The sequence below is a fragment of the Anneissia japonica genome, unplaced genomic scaffold (assembly GCF_011630105.1).
Source record: "Anneissia japonica isolate Jap-2015-1 unplaced genomic scaffold, ASM1163010v1 scaffold6030_len697274_cov183, whole genome shotgun sequence".
NCBI lineage: Eukaryota > Metazoa > Echinodermata > Crinoidea > Comatulida > Comatulidae > Anneissia > Anneissia japonica.
The window spans coordinates 396,094-414,223 of record NW_022721381.1 but is presented as its reverse complement, the minus strand read 5'-3'; the positions used below and the strand labels follow the sequence as shown (position 1 = coordinate 414,223).

The window sequence follows — 18,130 nt, the reverse complement described above, 5'->3', positions numbered from 1 at the left end:
CCACAAACACACGTCTTGTCTCACAAACACACGTCTTGTCTCACAGTCTTGTCCCACAAACACACGTCTTGTCTCACAAACACACGTCTTGTCTCACAGTCTTGTCCCACAAACACACGTCTTGTCTCACAAACACACGTCTTGTCCTACAAATACACGTTTACCAGATTTTTCAAGTTAGACAAATTTGCAGGCGTGAGACATTATTTAAAAATCCTCCTCTAGGTGTAAGGAGATTTGTGTTGCTTCAGTACTTTGTATATGTATGTTATCAGCTTCCAAATAAATATTATAATATGATAATTGAAAATAAAATAAAATTTACTACAAATAAATGAATCCTTCCTATATTCTTTCAAAATTATCTTTAAATTAGGAAAATTGAAATGAAAAGAAATGTTAGAACTTATTTAATCTGTAACCCAGAAAGCTGAAGACATTTAACTACAAGGAAGATAAAAAATATGGAATGTTTCAACATTATTAATCCTATTATCCAAGTCACTGAAGCTACTACAGCGCCTGGTTAGTCCAAAGACGGTCTTCCATCGAAGTACTAACAGAGCCCAATATTGCTTCACCAACTGATGTATAATACTGTATTGCTTGTTAGGCTAATTTCTGTCGGTTAATTTCTCTTTTTCCTACCGGCTATTTCTTGCCGATTGATTATTTTTGTCAAGATATCACAATAAAACAATAAGATACCAATATAAAACATACAACAGACCATGAAATTTAGATAAAAAAAAAAAACACATACTGGTATATATAACTATGTAAATATATTTATTAATTTAAAATAATAAAAAGAACAACAAAAAGAATAATACTTCATACTGTAATAAGCCGAAGGAGCCATTAGTTCTTGAAAAAACTGCCAGAAGCCGCCCGCAGGCTTGGGGTATTAGGTAGACCTACCTCCTGGTAGACATTTGTTTAATAGACTAAAGTGAATTGTAAACATTATTATGAATTATTTCCATGTTACCTTATTTTTTTAGTTCTTTATAAGTCAATCACCTTGTTACCTCATACTCATGATACTTTTCTAGGCCTTGCCTAGAACGGTCTAGGCTTCATTTATGTTATCCAGCACTGTAGAGCGAGATTTGTTGCGTTGGCTGTGCACGTTGCTGGAAATATTCCACCGCAATGTACTGCAGTAAAATTACCTCAGCTTCGAGCTTTTTGCACATAAGACGCAAAAAATCGAAGGCACTATATCGATATAGTGATCAGTCGGGGATAGGAAAATTCAGGGCAAATGAAAGTGATGACGCCACCACTGACTTATAATATTAATTTTAATACTATTGACAATATACCATTAAGAAAACTATTTTATTAAAGAATGAAGTTATTAATAGATTAGTATGGCAAACACTAGCATTTTACCTCTATGAAATTATACATTTATTGCTGAAGCAGTAACATCTGATGGTACATGTAGATGATTAATTTCAGTTGAATTAGAGTCATCATCTCCTGGTGCATCCTTTGGTCTGTAACGATGTCTCCATGCCTGACGCCAACCAAGTGTGGTCAGTTCATATACTGCCCTCGCAGTAAAGAACACTGCCAGAATATAGTAGTACCCTCCATACACCAAGAACTGGTAAAGATAGATTAAAAAATTAATTTTTCAAACAGTTAAAAAATAATTTTATACTTGTTTATGGTGCTCTGCCATCTGGCAGGTCCTCAGGTATCCAGCTTCTCAAAAGATGTCATGTGTTTAATAAGATTTATAATGATTTTAAAACAATGAAAATTGAACAAACATTAATAAATTTAATTTACCTGTGTATCTGCAGGTAGATTGAGCCCTCGATAATCAACAAAAATTATAGTTAATATTGATTCCAGAACAAGAGCAATGAAGGTGTTGCAGCCAAACACCAATGCAAAGCGTTCGGATGCGAGGTGACGTGCTATCTGGTACCTGAAAGACAATATTTTAAAACAATTTGGCTTTGTTTATCTTGAAGGACGAGAATATTGGATGGAGAGTGGTGCTAATCACACTGACCAAGAATGTGGACAACATACTGTAATAAAGTAAATAAGATAAAGTGACACAAGACAGGGGGAAAAAATATACACCCGGGTTCTGCATGGGTTCAATACAAAAACTCATTGTCATATTTTCATCTTGTTCCACGTACAGAAAACCCAAGCACACAGTGCGTTGTACAACCATCGGCTGGCGAATCCATCTCCGCCCTCCGTGAGCAACAACGTCTGTTGGTTATCGATGACATACTAAGCAGTTTGTCGTTAAAACGTCTCATCAAGTTGCATACTCAATTGGATCTCATCGACCAAAACCCTCAGTGCAATGTGCATGCAACTTAAGTCTCTGTTGGATATTAAAAGAATGACATGCATTATGTCTGATGACCCGAAAATGAACTTACGATGCAATGGTGATTACAAGTTGATACGAAGATCGGAAGAGGATGTAGAAAGCGTAACACAGCCAGATATTGGTGGTCCAACCCATGAAGGTAAGCAAGATGGCATCTAATACAGAGACTGCCGCTAGAATTGCTTCTCCAAAAATGTCCCAGTTGACATTGGAAAACATGATCAAGAAGGCTGATAATGCACCTGCCCAAAAACATATATTTATTAATAAATAATAATTTAATAATTATTTATAAAAGTTTGTTAGCAGCCATCATTCTGAGTCCAATGTACATTTTGTTTTACCTTTGTGATGTACAGTATTCTTCTTTACATTAGATTTTTTTTTTTTATCAAACTTACCATATACAGTACCTGATCATATGACCAAAAAGCAAGTGCAAACAACCTAAAGTAACATTCTCATTGGTCAAATTATTTGGTATGATACATTGATAAGGCCTTTAAGAAAAATTTACTTTAGAAAAAATATTCTCTCTTAAAATATATTGTAATATGAAAAATACTTAGTCTCACCAGCTAAAGTTGCAGCTGCCTCAACAGCACCATTCCATACCTGGTGATGGCTGCCACCGTTAGACTGCTTGTACAAGATTACATCCCACAAATTTTGAATGTAGTTTCCAACTTGGAAGTACCCACAAGTTGCAAATGCCCACCAGAATGACCACTGCAAAAGGTTTCTTGAGGAATAACAGGCCTTGAAATCTGACCACAGTCGCTGGAAACTTGATTGGCAGTTCTGTTTCACAGTAATATTAATGTCTGGTGGTGTCAGATATTCTGTGTCTCGGATAGGTTCATTATCTGTAGGCCTTGTGTCACTGGTGTCTGATGGAATACTGCCATCATTAAGATCTTCATCCGTGTGGAAATAAACACTCGTCTTCACTAATGGCAGACTTAAGCTTATTAAAAACGCAATTGATACTGACACCATAGATATCACATTGAGGCCAAAGTATTCCAGTAAGTTTAGACTAAGTAATAACTGACCAAGAACTCCTGCAAAGAATCGACCAATCAAAACAGAAGACCTTGTGAAACTAGACACTTTTTGATAGTGTTCTGGGGTGACTACTGCATAGATGTAAGAATAGTAAGCGATTTCAGTTGCAGTAGCTACACCATAAAAAAACTGCATAAGCTTCATTAACATTGCTCCAGAGGCCCAGAGCAGAAGTGACCAAGTTGCTAAATATGCAATTCCTTCTGAGACAATTACAGGTTTATACAAGAGAAAGTCTGTCACAAGGAACACCAGTACAAGAGATACCATGTAGGAATAGGTCCAAATTGGGTATATCTGGTTATCAACTTCATCCTCTGTGACATTCTTTGATTCCAGAAGGAATGGTGTAAGGTATGGTTCAGATGGTCGTAGTTCCTTGAAGAAGCCATACAAACACAGCAGAATGGTAGCTATTTTCCATGACTGCAGGTTCTCCATTCTGCCAAAGTGTGATCTAAGAAAAAAAATTTCTTGAACAAATTATGGTTCTATATAATAATGTATTTATTGATATTAAACTATATTAGTACTTCATGCTGAAACCTCAGGGTGATAAAAAAATTATTAATTCTACATAGTTACCAACCTGAGAGGTATGAAATGTGTGACATATTGAAAAGTTGGCGAAGGAAATAAGACAAAAGACCCACATTAGCAAGCTGTTCAATGAAGCATAATACGACCTGATCGCTCTACCATGGTTACTGCTAACCGCATGCGACCGCATACAGCACTTCTGAACAACTTTGGCACACTGATCTCTACTATAATAGCTGGATTGCTCATCGGCCAATCCTGGTAGAGAAAAAATGAGACCTCCGACGACATGTTGGAGGGCCTAAGTGACGTACCAGTTAGGAAAACTTTCTTTTGGCATGTGTCAGTTAAAAGTAACAATTCTTGCAATACTTTTTAATAATAAATTTAAATTTAACGTAGGAATTTTTTTTTCGATACCATCTAACCACTAGACGCGACTATTTATGCAGCGAAGTCGCGTTGTTATAGTGACGTCGATCCCTAACAACGCAACTACTGTAACTTTGCTTGTGCTTTCTTAAACTGCATAAAAAGTCACATCAAGTAGATAGATGATTTGAAAAATAATCATTATGTTAAAATTTAAATTTATTATAAAGTTTTGCAATAATAATGTTATTTTTAACAATAATTTAAACAAATGCTAAAAGAAACTTGTCTAAACTGATACGTCACCAACATGGCGTTGGTGGCTTCACTACAACCAGCCAATGAGCAATCCACCTATTATAATAGAGAGTGGTTTAGCATAGAGAATGTTATGACGTCATTTGACTGGATCTTATTTTTGTGGATTTTAGTAAACAGCAAGACTATTTGACCAATAAGAATGAAGCTTACATCAATATGTTCGTCATTTATTCATATACTCGAATCAATTAGCCCCGATGTTGTACGTTGTTTCGTTTTGGATGCTAGAGCCGATTAATAGAGAATTATAAATCATTATAAAATTAAAACTGCAGCGAGATTAAAAACAAACAAGAGCAGTGTTATACACCATAGAAAGCTAGATTATTTTCCCCAAAGTAGTTCGGTGCTCCGTTTTAAAAAATATTAAATTTTATGTTACAAAATAGCGTCAAATTCCAATGATACAGTATATTGCACGCACAACTGGGCAGTCAAGCAGAGTCCGCGACTTTTCAATATGCTACACCATTTGGCTGGGGGTGCCGGAGCACAGGTGGGGGTCCAGGGGGGAGGGGCCCTGGCGCTCCGTCGATCTGAGCATATTTAAGCTGTTTTAAATCAATTTCAGGAAGATGTAATAAAGCCACATAGAATTTGAGTTCTAATGTATATAGGTCTACATTATGCTTAATATTTGAGCACTCAAACTATGTAGGCCTACACAAAAATGAATAGGTATACTGATCAATTTTTAGTAACGCGTCAGTAAATTAAGTATTCATGTAGGGGCCTGATACTGGTTTCTAGGGGCTGAAGGCTGCTGGACACTTTGGCTTAAATGGCATATCTAATCGATATTATTGAGTTTATAATAATTTCAGATACAGTAGTTATTGAAACATGGAGGTAGACTGTTATGATGATGGATGTTAGTTAGTAAAATTCACTACAAATTGAAAAAGAAACAAAATTTACTCAAATTTTAGGATAAGCGTAAGTTTTGCCAATATTTGCGCAAGACAGTAAGATTTGATTGGAATGCGTAAGACTTACGGCCAATGCGTGCGGGTTGACAGGTCTGACTGTCTAATGACTCAAGTTACTTCATGACTGTTTTCATATATTTAATAAAACCAATTTCATCTAATTTTAAATACATTATCCCCTGAATTTGTGATAATCCGTTATCACACATAGAACTGTGCGAAGTGCATGACAAATTTTGATCATGCATGTGTTTCTGCAAAATGTGTGTTTCAACCAAAATCACTTCGAAATGCAGGACCTTTCCGCATGATGCGAGACGGTTGGTACAGGCATGAAGAAATTTCATATTTTTTCACTTGTCCCCGGAAAAGTACCTTGAAAAATGCACTTGTCCTGAAGACAATTTTACTTGTTCCAATATTATTGCGCAATAATCATAAAATTTAAAATAACACAAAAGTAAAGTATTTTTAGTATGGCCCTACAACATTAAAAGGCCTACATGCATCCTGCATTGATCACGCAAAAATGTTTTTCTTTCTTTTTTTAATTTGCAAGAATTAAAACAACAACTGCAAGTAAAAATTTCTAGGGCATGGTTGATTCTCATGAATGACAGGACTGTGTTTTATGACTTTGTTTTTTTTGTTTGGGGGGGGGGGGGTGGCCATACCGTATATTTGTACCCGTTTGCAGATCTTATAATCAATTTTAATTTTTTTAATTTTTTTTTTTTTTTGTGGGGGATACAAAAAAAATTTATTCAAATTGCACAGGAAAACCTCTAGAAAAAGAGATGCACAGAATCTTAAATAATTGTGTTCCTACTATCAAGCCTTCAATTTTCTGCAAAATATCGGCACATATTTTCGAATTTCTGGACCTAATAATATTTTTTGCGGGGAATATTTTACAGCCTGACACAACTCATTTTATTTATTGCAAAATACATAAAATTGCTTACCTCTTAACGAAAGACAAGCACTGGTAGGCCTATATAACTCTGAGCATGGGTTGAGGGACAAATCTACTCTACTTCCATCTAGGCCTTCTAGCCTCCAGGCCTAGGCTAGTCTATAGGCCTACTTAGTATACCTGTACCACTATATAACAACTCCCTGGTACTACTACTACTACTAGGCCTAGTAGTACTAGAGTAGTTAGTAGCAGTAGGCATAGGCTAGTACTCAACTCTGAACTAAATAAATAATTTTGTATATAGAAGACAGCTCGGCACTAGAAAGGAATGGCGAATTGTCCTACCTGCACCTACATGGAAGACTAGGCTAGGGCGCTAGGCCAGGACAGGTTTAGGTTAGGTCTAGTATCTTTGGTTAGGTTGCATTCTATTTTCTCTATGGTTGCATCAGTGTTTATGCTCATGAACCATCAATGCGTGAACAATTAAAATGCCGCAGGTCGAGCAACGGGATTTTTGTTCGTAGGATAGTTTAGCAAAATATTATCATGAATCGTTTATAATCATCCTCATACCAACTCCCTGCTCATACAAAAACATTTGCGGCGCTTGCGCTTTTTTAAGTCTGAGTTTCGGCCTGATTAGAAAAGCTAAAGAAAAAACCCTTTTTTGTTTTCCACCCCTTTTTTCAGTGAGTTAGAGGCGGGTGTAGGGCAAACAAACACAACTGTTTTGGCCTTTTGGCGAGACAATTTTATTTTCAGCTTGTTTCGCGTACTTATTTTTTCAAAGATTATCGAAGGAGGGCCGCGGAATAAAAATAAAAATAAGATTTTGTTTTCTTATTTTTCCAAAATCATCCAGACGGAGCAGAAAATAAAAATAAGATTTTATTGGTGAATGTAAGATAGGATGGTTAAATGCTTCATATTTATATAATAATAAGATCTTGTCTTTGGAGATTTCAAGGCAGCGGAGGACGTAATAGAAATAAAAAAAACTTTAATTTTTTTTTAAAATTTCCACTTTTTCTTGGCGGCGGCCGGGTGCGCTAATTGGCTAAAAATAGGCCTAATATTTTATTTTTATTCGAAATATTTTCAGTCGGCGGGTTTGCTAAACAAAGTATAAAAAAAAGCCTCGCATGAATTAACAGCTGCTCTGTTCAATGTCTGCTTTAATCGGATAGAGGTTTAAAACATTCCATCATAGATGACTATCGGCGTCATATAAGGCCTAAAAACAAACAGTATTTCCCAAGCCCAATCTATCGGGAAAATCAGGGTCGGCTGGTGTTATAAATTTATGTTTATGATACTAAACCGGCCTACTCTTTTCCGATTTTTTACTCTGTCTATAATGTAACCGAGCAACGGACCCTAGGCTGATTTTTATTTTCGCCCTCCAATTCGAGACCACACTTCTAATATTTTGGGCGGTCAGTCTCAATTGAAACCGTCAAATAGTGACCACAGGTCAAGCAGCATAATTGGAGGGTTTAACCAAAACCTCTAAATGAACACCGAAGATAAAAGTGGTCTCCAAAAGACTATAGGACCAGTGGCGTATAGGGGATGGCGCACGCGCATCTCCCCACCCCATTCGCCTCGGCCACAAAAATCACGGTCAAGTCAAGTAGTTAAAATCACCATATTTTGCGAATTAGCGCCCCTCAACTGAGCCCCCACGTTACCCTGTCTCTTATACACATCTAGATACCCCAAATCAGTCTCCCTGAATTCAAGACTTCTAGATACGCCACTGCATGGGACAACCAGGGAGCTAGGTGTAAAGGGACAAAAATCACAGAAGTGGTTTGGCGCAGTCAGTGGGATTACCAACCTCGAGGTCGGGGTCAATCTCCTCGATGTGCATTTTAGTCCTTGGGCAAGGAACTGACTTATTTGCATTGCTTCTCTCCACCCAGGATTTGTCGCTGGCCAGGGTTATATGACAAAATGCGCTGATGTAGCTGCTGCAACTTTATGGAATAATGATATCTAAATCAATATCAGCATCAGCATCGAGCGAAACCTACAGAGGAGTTTTAATTCCTCGTCCACTATACCCCTCCTATCTGAAAAACTCTTCCACTCTTTTCTGTCTTCTGTTTATTATCACGTAATTTTGTGTTTCCGACAGTAGATGTAGGCTAATGTATAAAAATTCAGAATCTGATGAGGCAAATCAATTACTGGTTTTTAAGCAATGATTCAAATACAATGGCTGAAAACTATGTCCTCGCCAATACGCCTACAAGCAAGCAGCTGATAAGAATGGTTCATGACATTTTGTTAAGCTATCCTACGAAAAGGAAATTTACGCGTCGGGCGGATGAACCAATGAGGGCGCAATCTGCAATTACAAGATGCATGCTGGGAATCCATAGTTTGTTCGCTTCTTTCATCTGGGTGACTGAACTATTTAAAATATCTAAATTTACGCCTATATACCGGTATATATTTTAATTATATACCATTTTTTGTAAGTATGTATGTTTTCTTGCCAGAGCTGTTTTTTTGTGACATATTTTGCCATTGTATATGCAAATTTTGTCTTTTAAAATATCGTTTTCGTTTAGGAAATAAATGTACGTTTGTTGGTGTATGTTTCTCAAACCGCAACATGGCGGCTACCATCGATTTCAACGATGTTAGTCTAGGCTACCAAGCCTATTACACAGGGCTTAAATGAAGAAGGTCTCTAGGCCTTTAGCCTACTACTACCACCTAGGCCTTCCTACCTACTGTTGGGGCCGGGGGTCCAGTAGTCTATGTCTAGACAGTTTACCTACTTCACTTGCTTGTTTACGGTAAAGTTTTATGTATATTATTTTTCATATAATTAAATCATGATAAAGTATAAATTAAAATTATAGGCCTAACTCCATCATAGTTACACACGTAACATTGTTGGGGTCCAATTACATTCAGCTCACCCACACACACAGCATCATTATTAGAATAAAATAAACAAGCAAGGACCAAGCACCTGTCCCTCCTACTAGTCCTAGGCTAGGCCCTAGTATGCTAGGCCTAGGGGCCTACCACTACTGCTGTAGTTCAACCACCTGAAGATAAAAAATCAAACCATATATCATAAGGATATAATTAATAAAAGTAAAAAAATATATAAATTATACTCATTAATCTCGTCACACAGAGACTTTTTTTCTAGCCTAGCCTACCTTTTTCGGCGTCTGATTCTAGTGCTACCAATTAGACTTGTCAGTGGGTATAGCTTCGTTAAAAGAAATCATGGCCTGTATTCAGATTTTAATGATGAATTAATTATTTTTATGAATTTTAGGGTATAATCGGCTAATAAATTCTTTTATAAAATTATTATGATATGCAAGATGAAAAGTGGAGGCTCATACTGTACAGTACTTCACACTCACACATTATCCGTGAGAGTTGGCAGGTGTAGATATGTATCATCATTTATGATATTATTTTGCTTACAGATTTGATTCATTGCTTTTCAAAATGGCAGAAGAGACTACAGATAGCATTGATGGAGATATTGATATGGAAATGGAAGAACCAGCTGACAGTGACCTCATATTCAAAGATGTAATAGAATTGACAAGTGAAGCTGGCGACCCAGTCCCTGATGACCCTCCAGAAAATTGTGGCTCTGTATTGCATCAAGACCAAAATGAAGTTACAGATTCATCCACAGTTACAAAACAGAATGACTTACCACCAGGCATTTACGTAATTGGACCTAACTCGAAGGATCCAATTCCCATAACAACGCAAGGGTCAGCCCTGCCAACTCAGAAGGAACTTGTCAGTGCTGTTTCCATGGCAATATCATTATCCGTTAAGCCGCAACAGAGAAAGTTCAACCCTAACCCTGAACCAATCAATGTTTATGCAAATACCTTTATTTGTCATGCTTGTGTGCATGTTGCAAAGAATGCCGAAGAACTGAAGGAACACATAGCTAGTGTTCATCCAAAAGAGCAGAAATTTAAGTGTTCGGTGTGTAATTTTGTCACCTCTCACAGGCACAAATACAATATACACATGAAACAACACGGGCGTATGGATGAGATTGATGAGGGTGACATTTTTTCCTGTGACAAATGTGACTATCAGACAATCTATCGCAATGACCTTGGTACCCACAAAATGAAGCACCAGGGAGAAAAACCGTACAAATGCCAACACTGTGATTTTCAAAGTATATATCGACATAGCTTAATACACCATGTGTCATCAAAACACGACAAAATTCGGCCATTTAAATGCAAGTATTGTGATCATTCAACTGCAAGACGTCAAGATCTTCTTACGCATCTCGGAAAACATGAAGAGGAACGGAGGTTTAAGTGCGACTTATGTGATTATACCACTCCTTATCGTCCATGCTTTAGAGCGCATATGGATAGGCATCTTGGGAACCGACCGTTCAAGTGTGAATTTGAGTATTGTGACTTTGCTACAACCACAAAGCAAAATTTGAAGTCTCATATGTTGAAACATGCAGAAGATAAGCCATTTAAATGTGGGTTTTGCTCTTACGCTGGTACGCATAAACAACAGCTTCTCAACCACATGGAACGACATGATGCAGCTCCACCAAACCCTGTGAAAAAAGTGTTCAAGTGTTTATCATGTGACTATACAACATCGCATAAATTTTCCTTTAAACGCCATAGTGAACGGCATAATGAAAACAGAACAAAACCAGAAAAAACATATGCATGTCCACAATGCGACTATGCAACTGGGTACAAGAGCAGCCTGAAACGGCATATGGCAAAGCATAGCGATATTAAGCCGTTCAAATGTGGCCATTGTGAATATTCGGCAATCAACATGACACAGATGCATGTGCATATTGCTAAACATACTGGTAAGAGCATTCTGAAGTCATACATCATATACTTACTATACTGCAGGAGTACAGTAGGCTCAAATCACATAAGCACACATGTTTACTATATGTACGTGTTTACAATGTTAATGCTGTCATTTTTAATGGAAAGGTCTATTTAATATGTCTGTACAGTAGGTATGGGAAGGTCCTCACAAAAAAACACATAAAACAGCTTTGCTGCGGTACTGTAGATATAATTGTTTATTATACCCAGAATAATGAAGATTTAAAATTCTGTATTTTTTCTAAATTAATATTTAAATTTAAACATGATATTCCATGAAGTTACATTTGTATACATAAACATGTGTAATAATATTTAATACATAAACATCTTTTGCTTGATTTACAGGACTGAAACCATTCAAGTGTGACCAATGTGAGTACGCCACTGCCAACAAACAACACCTAAGAGCGCACATGGCCAAGCATTCGGATTTGAAGCTTGTTTGTGATAAATGTGGTTTCATGACAGCGTGGAAGCAACGGATGAGATTACATATGAAGGCGCATGCATCTGGTAAAGTTTTTACATCCAGAGTAATAAAGAAGGGATTCCCAAAGGACCTATCGGTTTCGGAAATGGAGGTTGACAACCCAAATAATGAGGCACTTTCACAGATTTCAGACGCTATTGCTGCTTTCCAGTCGGGAAAACAAACTTTTGAAATACAAGTAAGTTGTCAAAGGAAAGACACCATGATCTTCCCTTTTTCACATCTCTATATTTCTGCAAGACATTCCATTTCATTTATTTATTCCACTTAATGCAGATATTTTGTAGGTGTGGTACAACCTCTGTGGGACATCCTAACGTTCCGACAATACAGAGTATTGTCGTAGAAGTAGAAGACAAAATACTTTAAGAAACAAAACGATTTCTACAGTAGGGAAGCTTGTTTCATTCATGCTCCTTTTAGAAAAAGAATGAAATCAAATTAATAATTCAAAAATAATATTTATTGGAGAGAAAGGTTTTCAAGATGACTGCATTTTTAGAGTCCAGATGGTGAAACAAATTAAGTGACTGTATTTAATTCAGTATTCTTTTCATAATGAGGAATTATTATAGCTAGAAAAGATTTTATGTAGAAAAAAAAAAATCTTTATTTATTTTAGAGTCAAGATGGAGAAACGCAGCAAGTTTATGTTATCAATCAGGGTGAGGCAGATGTAGATAATGAGGGCGCTGTTGTCATTGTTGGTAACGATTTCCATGAAGGAACGGTAAGCTCTTCTCATGTATACTTTAATACAATAACAATCAATAATAATAAGTGACATTTGCTTTATAAAGCACTCTACACCAGCAGGCCGACCCCAGAGTGCATACACTCAATCATATTTAAACAATGCAATACAGTTAACTCGTCATAATAATTATTAACAGAAATTCATCCTACAATACAGTATACAATACTAAGTCTAAAAACATATTTACAAAATTTATCATTCAATATAAAATAATAATTCACCAAATAAATAATTCTAGTTGCAATAAAGGGGCATAGGGCATCCTCATGATGTTAAATTGGTTTCAAAAATAAAGATCACTCATTCACTCGAGTATTTTTTCATTGGACATTTCATACCCCTTCTGCTCCAGGCCGACTGTGAGGCCCTTTAAATCGGTTGCTTGTTAGTGAATGTGGCATTTTCATGCAGTAGACAAAGCCCCGCTAAACAGCCACAGAGATTTGTTAAATACCTGTATTGTAATACAAGCATGTATTATACTGTAATTAACCGATGTAATATCAAACATATCTAAAGTTAAAAAGGATTATCCCTGCCAGAATTCCTGTCATCTGTGATCAGCAGCTGTCACTCATTTTCAATGTATGTTCTGGGTCATCCAAAGTAATTTTTGTAAACAATCAAGCAATTGCTGGTCATAGTGAGATGAATTATGAGAAAATGAGTCTTGTATAGCATGAATATTTTATTAATTTAAGCTATCTGGTATTTATTTATTTAATTTAAATCATATTTATAGAGGGTGGCCCTTCCAGCTAGGCTGATATTCAGGGCCCTCTACTGTACATGATAAAACCAGAAGCAATACAAAAGACAGAAAGTAAAAAATCAACATGTATTGGACAGGTCTAGTGGACAGGTCTAGGTACAAAAATGTAGTTTCCAGGGTTTCACATGTAGCTGTAGAAAACTAAGGGTGGGTGTTAGACATTTTCAGATCCAGGTTCATTAAACATTGCGTAATGGTCAGAGAAAATACAGTAAGGCTATGTTCACACACACGGCGTAAGGCTGGCTTAAGCATGGCGTGGCGTACGCCTTTGTGTGTGAACTAGGCAGTGGCGTTGTTAAAGCCACTCACTACGCCACGTCCTTGGCGTTATTAACACTACCTGCAGACCCCAGATTAACTAACGCCACTGAGCTAACGCCAGTGATGCTTGAATGATTTGACCTCATTTTAAGAGATTGCCAATCACGATTGCAATATATTAGCTACTTTGGTCTCTTTCCTGTGCTCTCTATAAAGGAAATGGTAAAGGGGTTCTTTTTCTATTGCATATCTTACTTAGTTATAATGTATATGATTTGTTGATCTTGTTTTGTAAGATATTTTAACCTATTTAGAATGTCTATTAAAACCTGCAACACCAACAATGCTAGCTGAAAAATCAAAGTAAAATTGATCATTTAAAATACAATAATCATATAAGTTCACTTCGAACAATTCACAGATTTAAAAGTTTTACTGATACACTGTTAATTTTACTACAGTTAAGAACCCGTACATTATTTAAAATTTAAAACTATTCACCCATAGGTCTATATTACTACTAGTTTAATGCCAGTGTTAATATAGCGAACACCGTTTGTGTGAACACTTTGGAATTTTAATCCGTGAATTAGCTTACGCCTGGCGTAAGCTACGCCAGTCTTACGCCGTGTGTGTGAACATAGCCTAATACATTTATGATAATACATAATCAAATAGACTTATTGTTATGTACTAATTACATATGAATAATAAAAATCTAAAGACCTGGGGATCTGGGATCAAAATCAGAAGTTAACCCAGGTGGTAAACTCGGCAGGATCTCCGTGAACACAATATTAAACTTTATTTTTAATGAAAGCAAGTTATTTAATGTCTTTTATGTTGTATTATGAGTAAAATGTGAATAAAATCAAACTGGACTGTGTGTTTCATGCTTCTATATTGTTTTTACATGCATGTTTGTTCTGACATTTTTTTTTCCAAACACAACTCATTCTTCATGTAAACATTAGGTCGTGCCTCCTAAACTCTGCCTACTAATTGGTTAATTTGTTTCGTGGGGTCATGGATGGGCAAACATGTGCTTGACTGTGATGACGTCAGATCGCCCAAAGTTTCATAGTGCGTGATGGCTTGCAGACAGGAACAAGCTCAGTGTAAATCGATTAATTTTTAATTAAACAGATTTATTAAAACAATTAAAACAATTAAGAAACTCTCGTGGTTTTGTTTTACAGTCAAATCGAAATAAATCTTAAAAATGTAAATTTCATTCTCTACAAATTTCCTCCGTAATTAGCAACATGCTTTTAAGCAATGAGTGAAGCAATGTATTTGTAATTTACACTGGTGAATCTACAGTACTACGACATCCAACAAATCCAAATTAAACATCTAATGAAAAATAGTCACCCGCCGTAGAAACTTGCTTTGAGTTCCGTCTTCATTTAAGCTTGATTTATTGCAATCGATTTTTAAATGATTGGGTCAGAAGGCAATAATGCACTTTATAAACAATGGAAGGCATAACTTTATCTAACATTAGCGTTTAGGCCTACTGGTGTGTCATTTTAATCAATAGATAATCTCTATGGCAACGATATTGGGACTGAGCTAGCTGTACAACGGTTCATTATCAGGGTGTTGTGAGCTAGGCCTGTTAATTAACAGACAGCGTGGTTTTGTTTTACAGTTAATTAACAGACAGCGATGATTATTGCGTTATTTTAGTCTGGAAAAATTTGATTTTTATTAAATTTATGTTCCAGACCAAATAAAATGTCCGGAATTTGGAATAGGGAGATCCGGTTTTCGGAAAGTATTTTATTAAATGAAGAATAGGAATGATTTTGGGACTTGAAAGAAAGTTTGGTTTAGTGTGAAATTCTGCTTTCTGGGCATTCAGAATTCGGAGATTCCACTGTATATTTTTTTGTTGTTGTATAGTTTCATTTTATTCATCATCATAACATTAACACTGTTCAACATTTTATCAATAATTAGTTGTGAATTTTAACATTAGTACGTAGGCTATGCTTTCAAGCTTGATTGGGTTGATTTCAGGTGTGTAGCTGAAATAAAAACTGCCATCGTCATAACCAGCGTCAATTTTATAGTGCTGGCAATTTAAAAAATTTTTTTGCCGACATACTTTTTTCCTAATTTTGAGGGCTGTACCAGCTAAGTAGAATATATTCAAATGCTTTCTAAATGAATTTATAGTCTTATAACCAGTGATAGCAGTATCAAAATTATTCCATAAAGTTGGTCCTGAAAAAGTAATAAGAAACTGACTTTCTTTGTCCAACAAAACAGTTTGCGTGGATTTCTAACATTATAACTATAAAGAGTTAAATGATTAGAAAATAAATTTGATATAGAAATTGGTAACATATTATTACCATAATATTGAATAATAAATGATGCAATTTGCCTCTTTGGTAGACCCAACATAATTTGTGTATGGAATAATCAAATAAAAGTTAATGAAAGCTGTAATATGTATGTGATATTTATATAAAATATACACAGTAGTTTAGTTTTTTAAGTTTAGTTTTAGGCATATTAACTGGGTTGACACATCACCAATTTCAAAAAGTGAAATTTATATGGTAAAAACTGGCTCAACTACCCTCTATATGCATATATACATATACGCATTATGTGTATGTGTATATATATATATATATATATATATATATATATGTGTATATATATATATACAGTGTATGTATATATATATATGTATACTGTATATATAAAATACATAATTATATAATTGGTAAATAATTAATCATCTTTCATTTGCTAGGACCAAGTACATTTGGTAGTTGGAGCTGAGAATGAGATGGGAACTACTGTGCAATATGTCATTGAAGATGGCCTGCAGATGATACAGGCCTCCTCCGAGGCAGTATCCATTAGCAACCAGGATGGCACACCTACTACTTTGGATACTAACGGTGTACCAATGCATCCAAGTTTGGTAACAACAGTAAATGAAGGTACAAACCTACTTATTTATAAAATGTTGTGCCTCAGCCCTAACCATAGACTTGCCACAAGTCTCTTATTTTTTATTATTTTTCTCATTCTGGACAGCGCCACCAACGAGAAAGTTAATTTAGAGATAGACGGAATAAAAAAGAAATCGAGTATGGGACGCCAATTAACTTAGGTATGGCGCGCACTAAGTGCAATAAAGAGTGAGTAACCTAAAATTAGGGCCTGGAACCCAGGCTACCCTAACCATGGTGGAGCTTAGGTGCTTTAAACCCTCCATCTGTAAGAGCCTCTCCCTGGGCCCCTCTAATTTGAACTGGTACCAGCTACTCTCGTTTGTCCACAACAGCGGCTGTATGGGTATACACCAGGGTAACCTCCTACTCGTCTCAAAAAACGTACAGTACTGGGTTTTTTAAAGTGCACATAAGTTAAATTGTGTAATTCCTACTAATATTTCTACAAATTGTGTTAATGTTATTTTCTTGCTCTCAACAGTTGCAGCTGAGGAAACACTGACAGCAGACACCTGAGTTATAACATGCCCTCAATTGGTAGATTTTGTGGTAACAAAAATATTGACCAATCAGCTTATAGAGATCTTAGACCAAGTATCTGATTCATTAATCTTAACCCCACTTCACAAATTCAACTTAGTTACCAGCCTTTGCAAGGAAAGCACTTAACAAAATTCACCCGTTTGCTAATTTTTTTTAGTGTGATTATTGGTTATATTTGTTTGATAATCTTTGGCCCTCACAACAGATGAAGAAACGGTTTAGCTGAAAATTTGAGGAAATTGAAATTCACATGCTTATCTAAAGCTGCTGGTGAATGCATGCCTGTTTTCATGGGTGTAACTAGTGGTTTTTTGACCCTCGTCAAAAATGGAAATAGCGCCGCTTTCCAGCTCGGAAGTTCTTTTTTCTGAAACTTATATTATCTTTGGAATTTGGAGACTAGTAGTTTTTGTTCAGTTTTATTTTGGTGCCCCCACTCTTTTTCAGTTCTGAGCTTTGGGCCTTTCCTGCAACCTTGAAGTTGCACCTGCATGTTTTTATCGTGATTCAAGACACACTTTGATGTTGAAAGATTAGCCAATCAGAGCTTGCATACTATATATGTAAAGTAATTATTACCAAGAAAAAATACTTTTTTTGTCACTGTGAAAAAGCTGAGCTTGGTACTGTGCTAAAGAATTGAAGTGTGTCCGGCTTTTGAGGTTTAAATAAAACTTGCATACCTATTTAATTTGCTTTGCCTATAATTGTCTGTGTAGAATCAAATGAATGTTGAAAAATGTTAGTTTATTAGTTTGCAAATCAAATGCACCTACAAAAAAAGAAGAATGTGTTGAATCAAATGAAAGTTAGATACAGAAAAATGTATAACTTTTAATTTGCAAATCAAATGCAATAATATATGAATAATAAAATATTGTGCATTATTAAAAAGTACATAAAAA

The 18,130-nt window shown here is 35.9% G+C and overlaps 2 protein-coding genes across 9 annotated transcripts; one reads left to right on the top strand and one right to left on the bottom strand.

The window, feature by feature from the left end:
• Positions 1–350: 350 nt before the first annotated feature.
• LOC117111519 (thiamine transporter 2-like) lies at positions 351–7,016 on the bottom strand. 3 transcript variants are annotated; one of them, XM_033254447.1, is made up of 5 exons: positions 6,866–7,016; positions 2,947–3,896; positions 2,421–2,613; positions 1,804–1,945; positions 351–1,615 (listed from the first exon to the last, which is right to left on the bottom strand). In XM_033254447.1, exons 2-5 carry the CDS (start codon positions 3,878–3,880, stop codon positions 1,409–1,411), a joined length of 1,476 nt encoding a protein of 491 aa, XP_033110338.1. In that variant the 5' UTR covers positions 3,881–3,896; positions 6,866–7,016; the 3' UTR covers positions 351–1,408. The 3 variants fall into 3 exon arrangements, with proteins under 3 accessions (XP_033110338.1, XP_033110339.1, XP_033110340.1); XM_033254448.1 differs by having other exon boundaries at positions 6,876–6,988; XM_033254449.1 differs by lacking the exon at positions 6,866–7,016 and adding an exon at positions 6,567–6,796.
• Positions 7,017–8,821: 1,805 nt separating this feature from the next.
• On the top strand, positions 8,822–17,916 carry LOC117111518 (zinc finger protein 335-like). 6 transcript variants are annotated; one of them, XM_033254446.1, is made up of 7 exons: positions 8,822–9,005; positions 9,988–10,021; positions 10,235–11,387; positions 11,764–12,086; positions 12,531–12,638; positions 16,475–16,667; positions 17,164–17,916. In XM_033254446.1, exons 2-7 carry the CDS (start codon positions 10,010–10,012, stop codon positions 17,196–17,198), a joined length of 1,824 nt encoding a protein of 607 aa, XP_033110337.1. In that variant the 5' UTR covers positions 8,822–9,005; positions 9,988–10,009; the 3' UTR covers positions 17,199–17,916. The 6 variants fall into 6 exon arrangements, with proteins under 6 accessions (XP_033110337.1, XP_033110333.1, XP_033110335.1 ...); XM_033254443.1 differs by lacking the exon at positions 8,822–9,005 and adding an exon at positions 9,116–9,333 and having other exon boundaries at positions 9,988–11,044; positions 11,246–11,387; XM_033254445.1 differs by lacking the exon at positions 8,822–9,005 and adding an exon at positions 9,117–9,333.
• Positions 17,917–18,130: the final 214 nt, after the last annotated feature.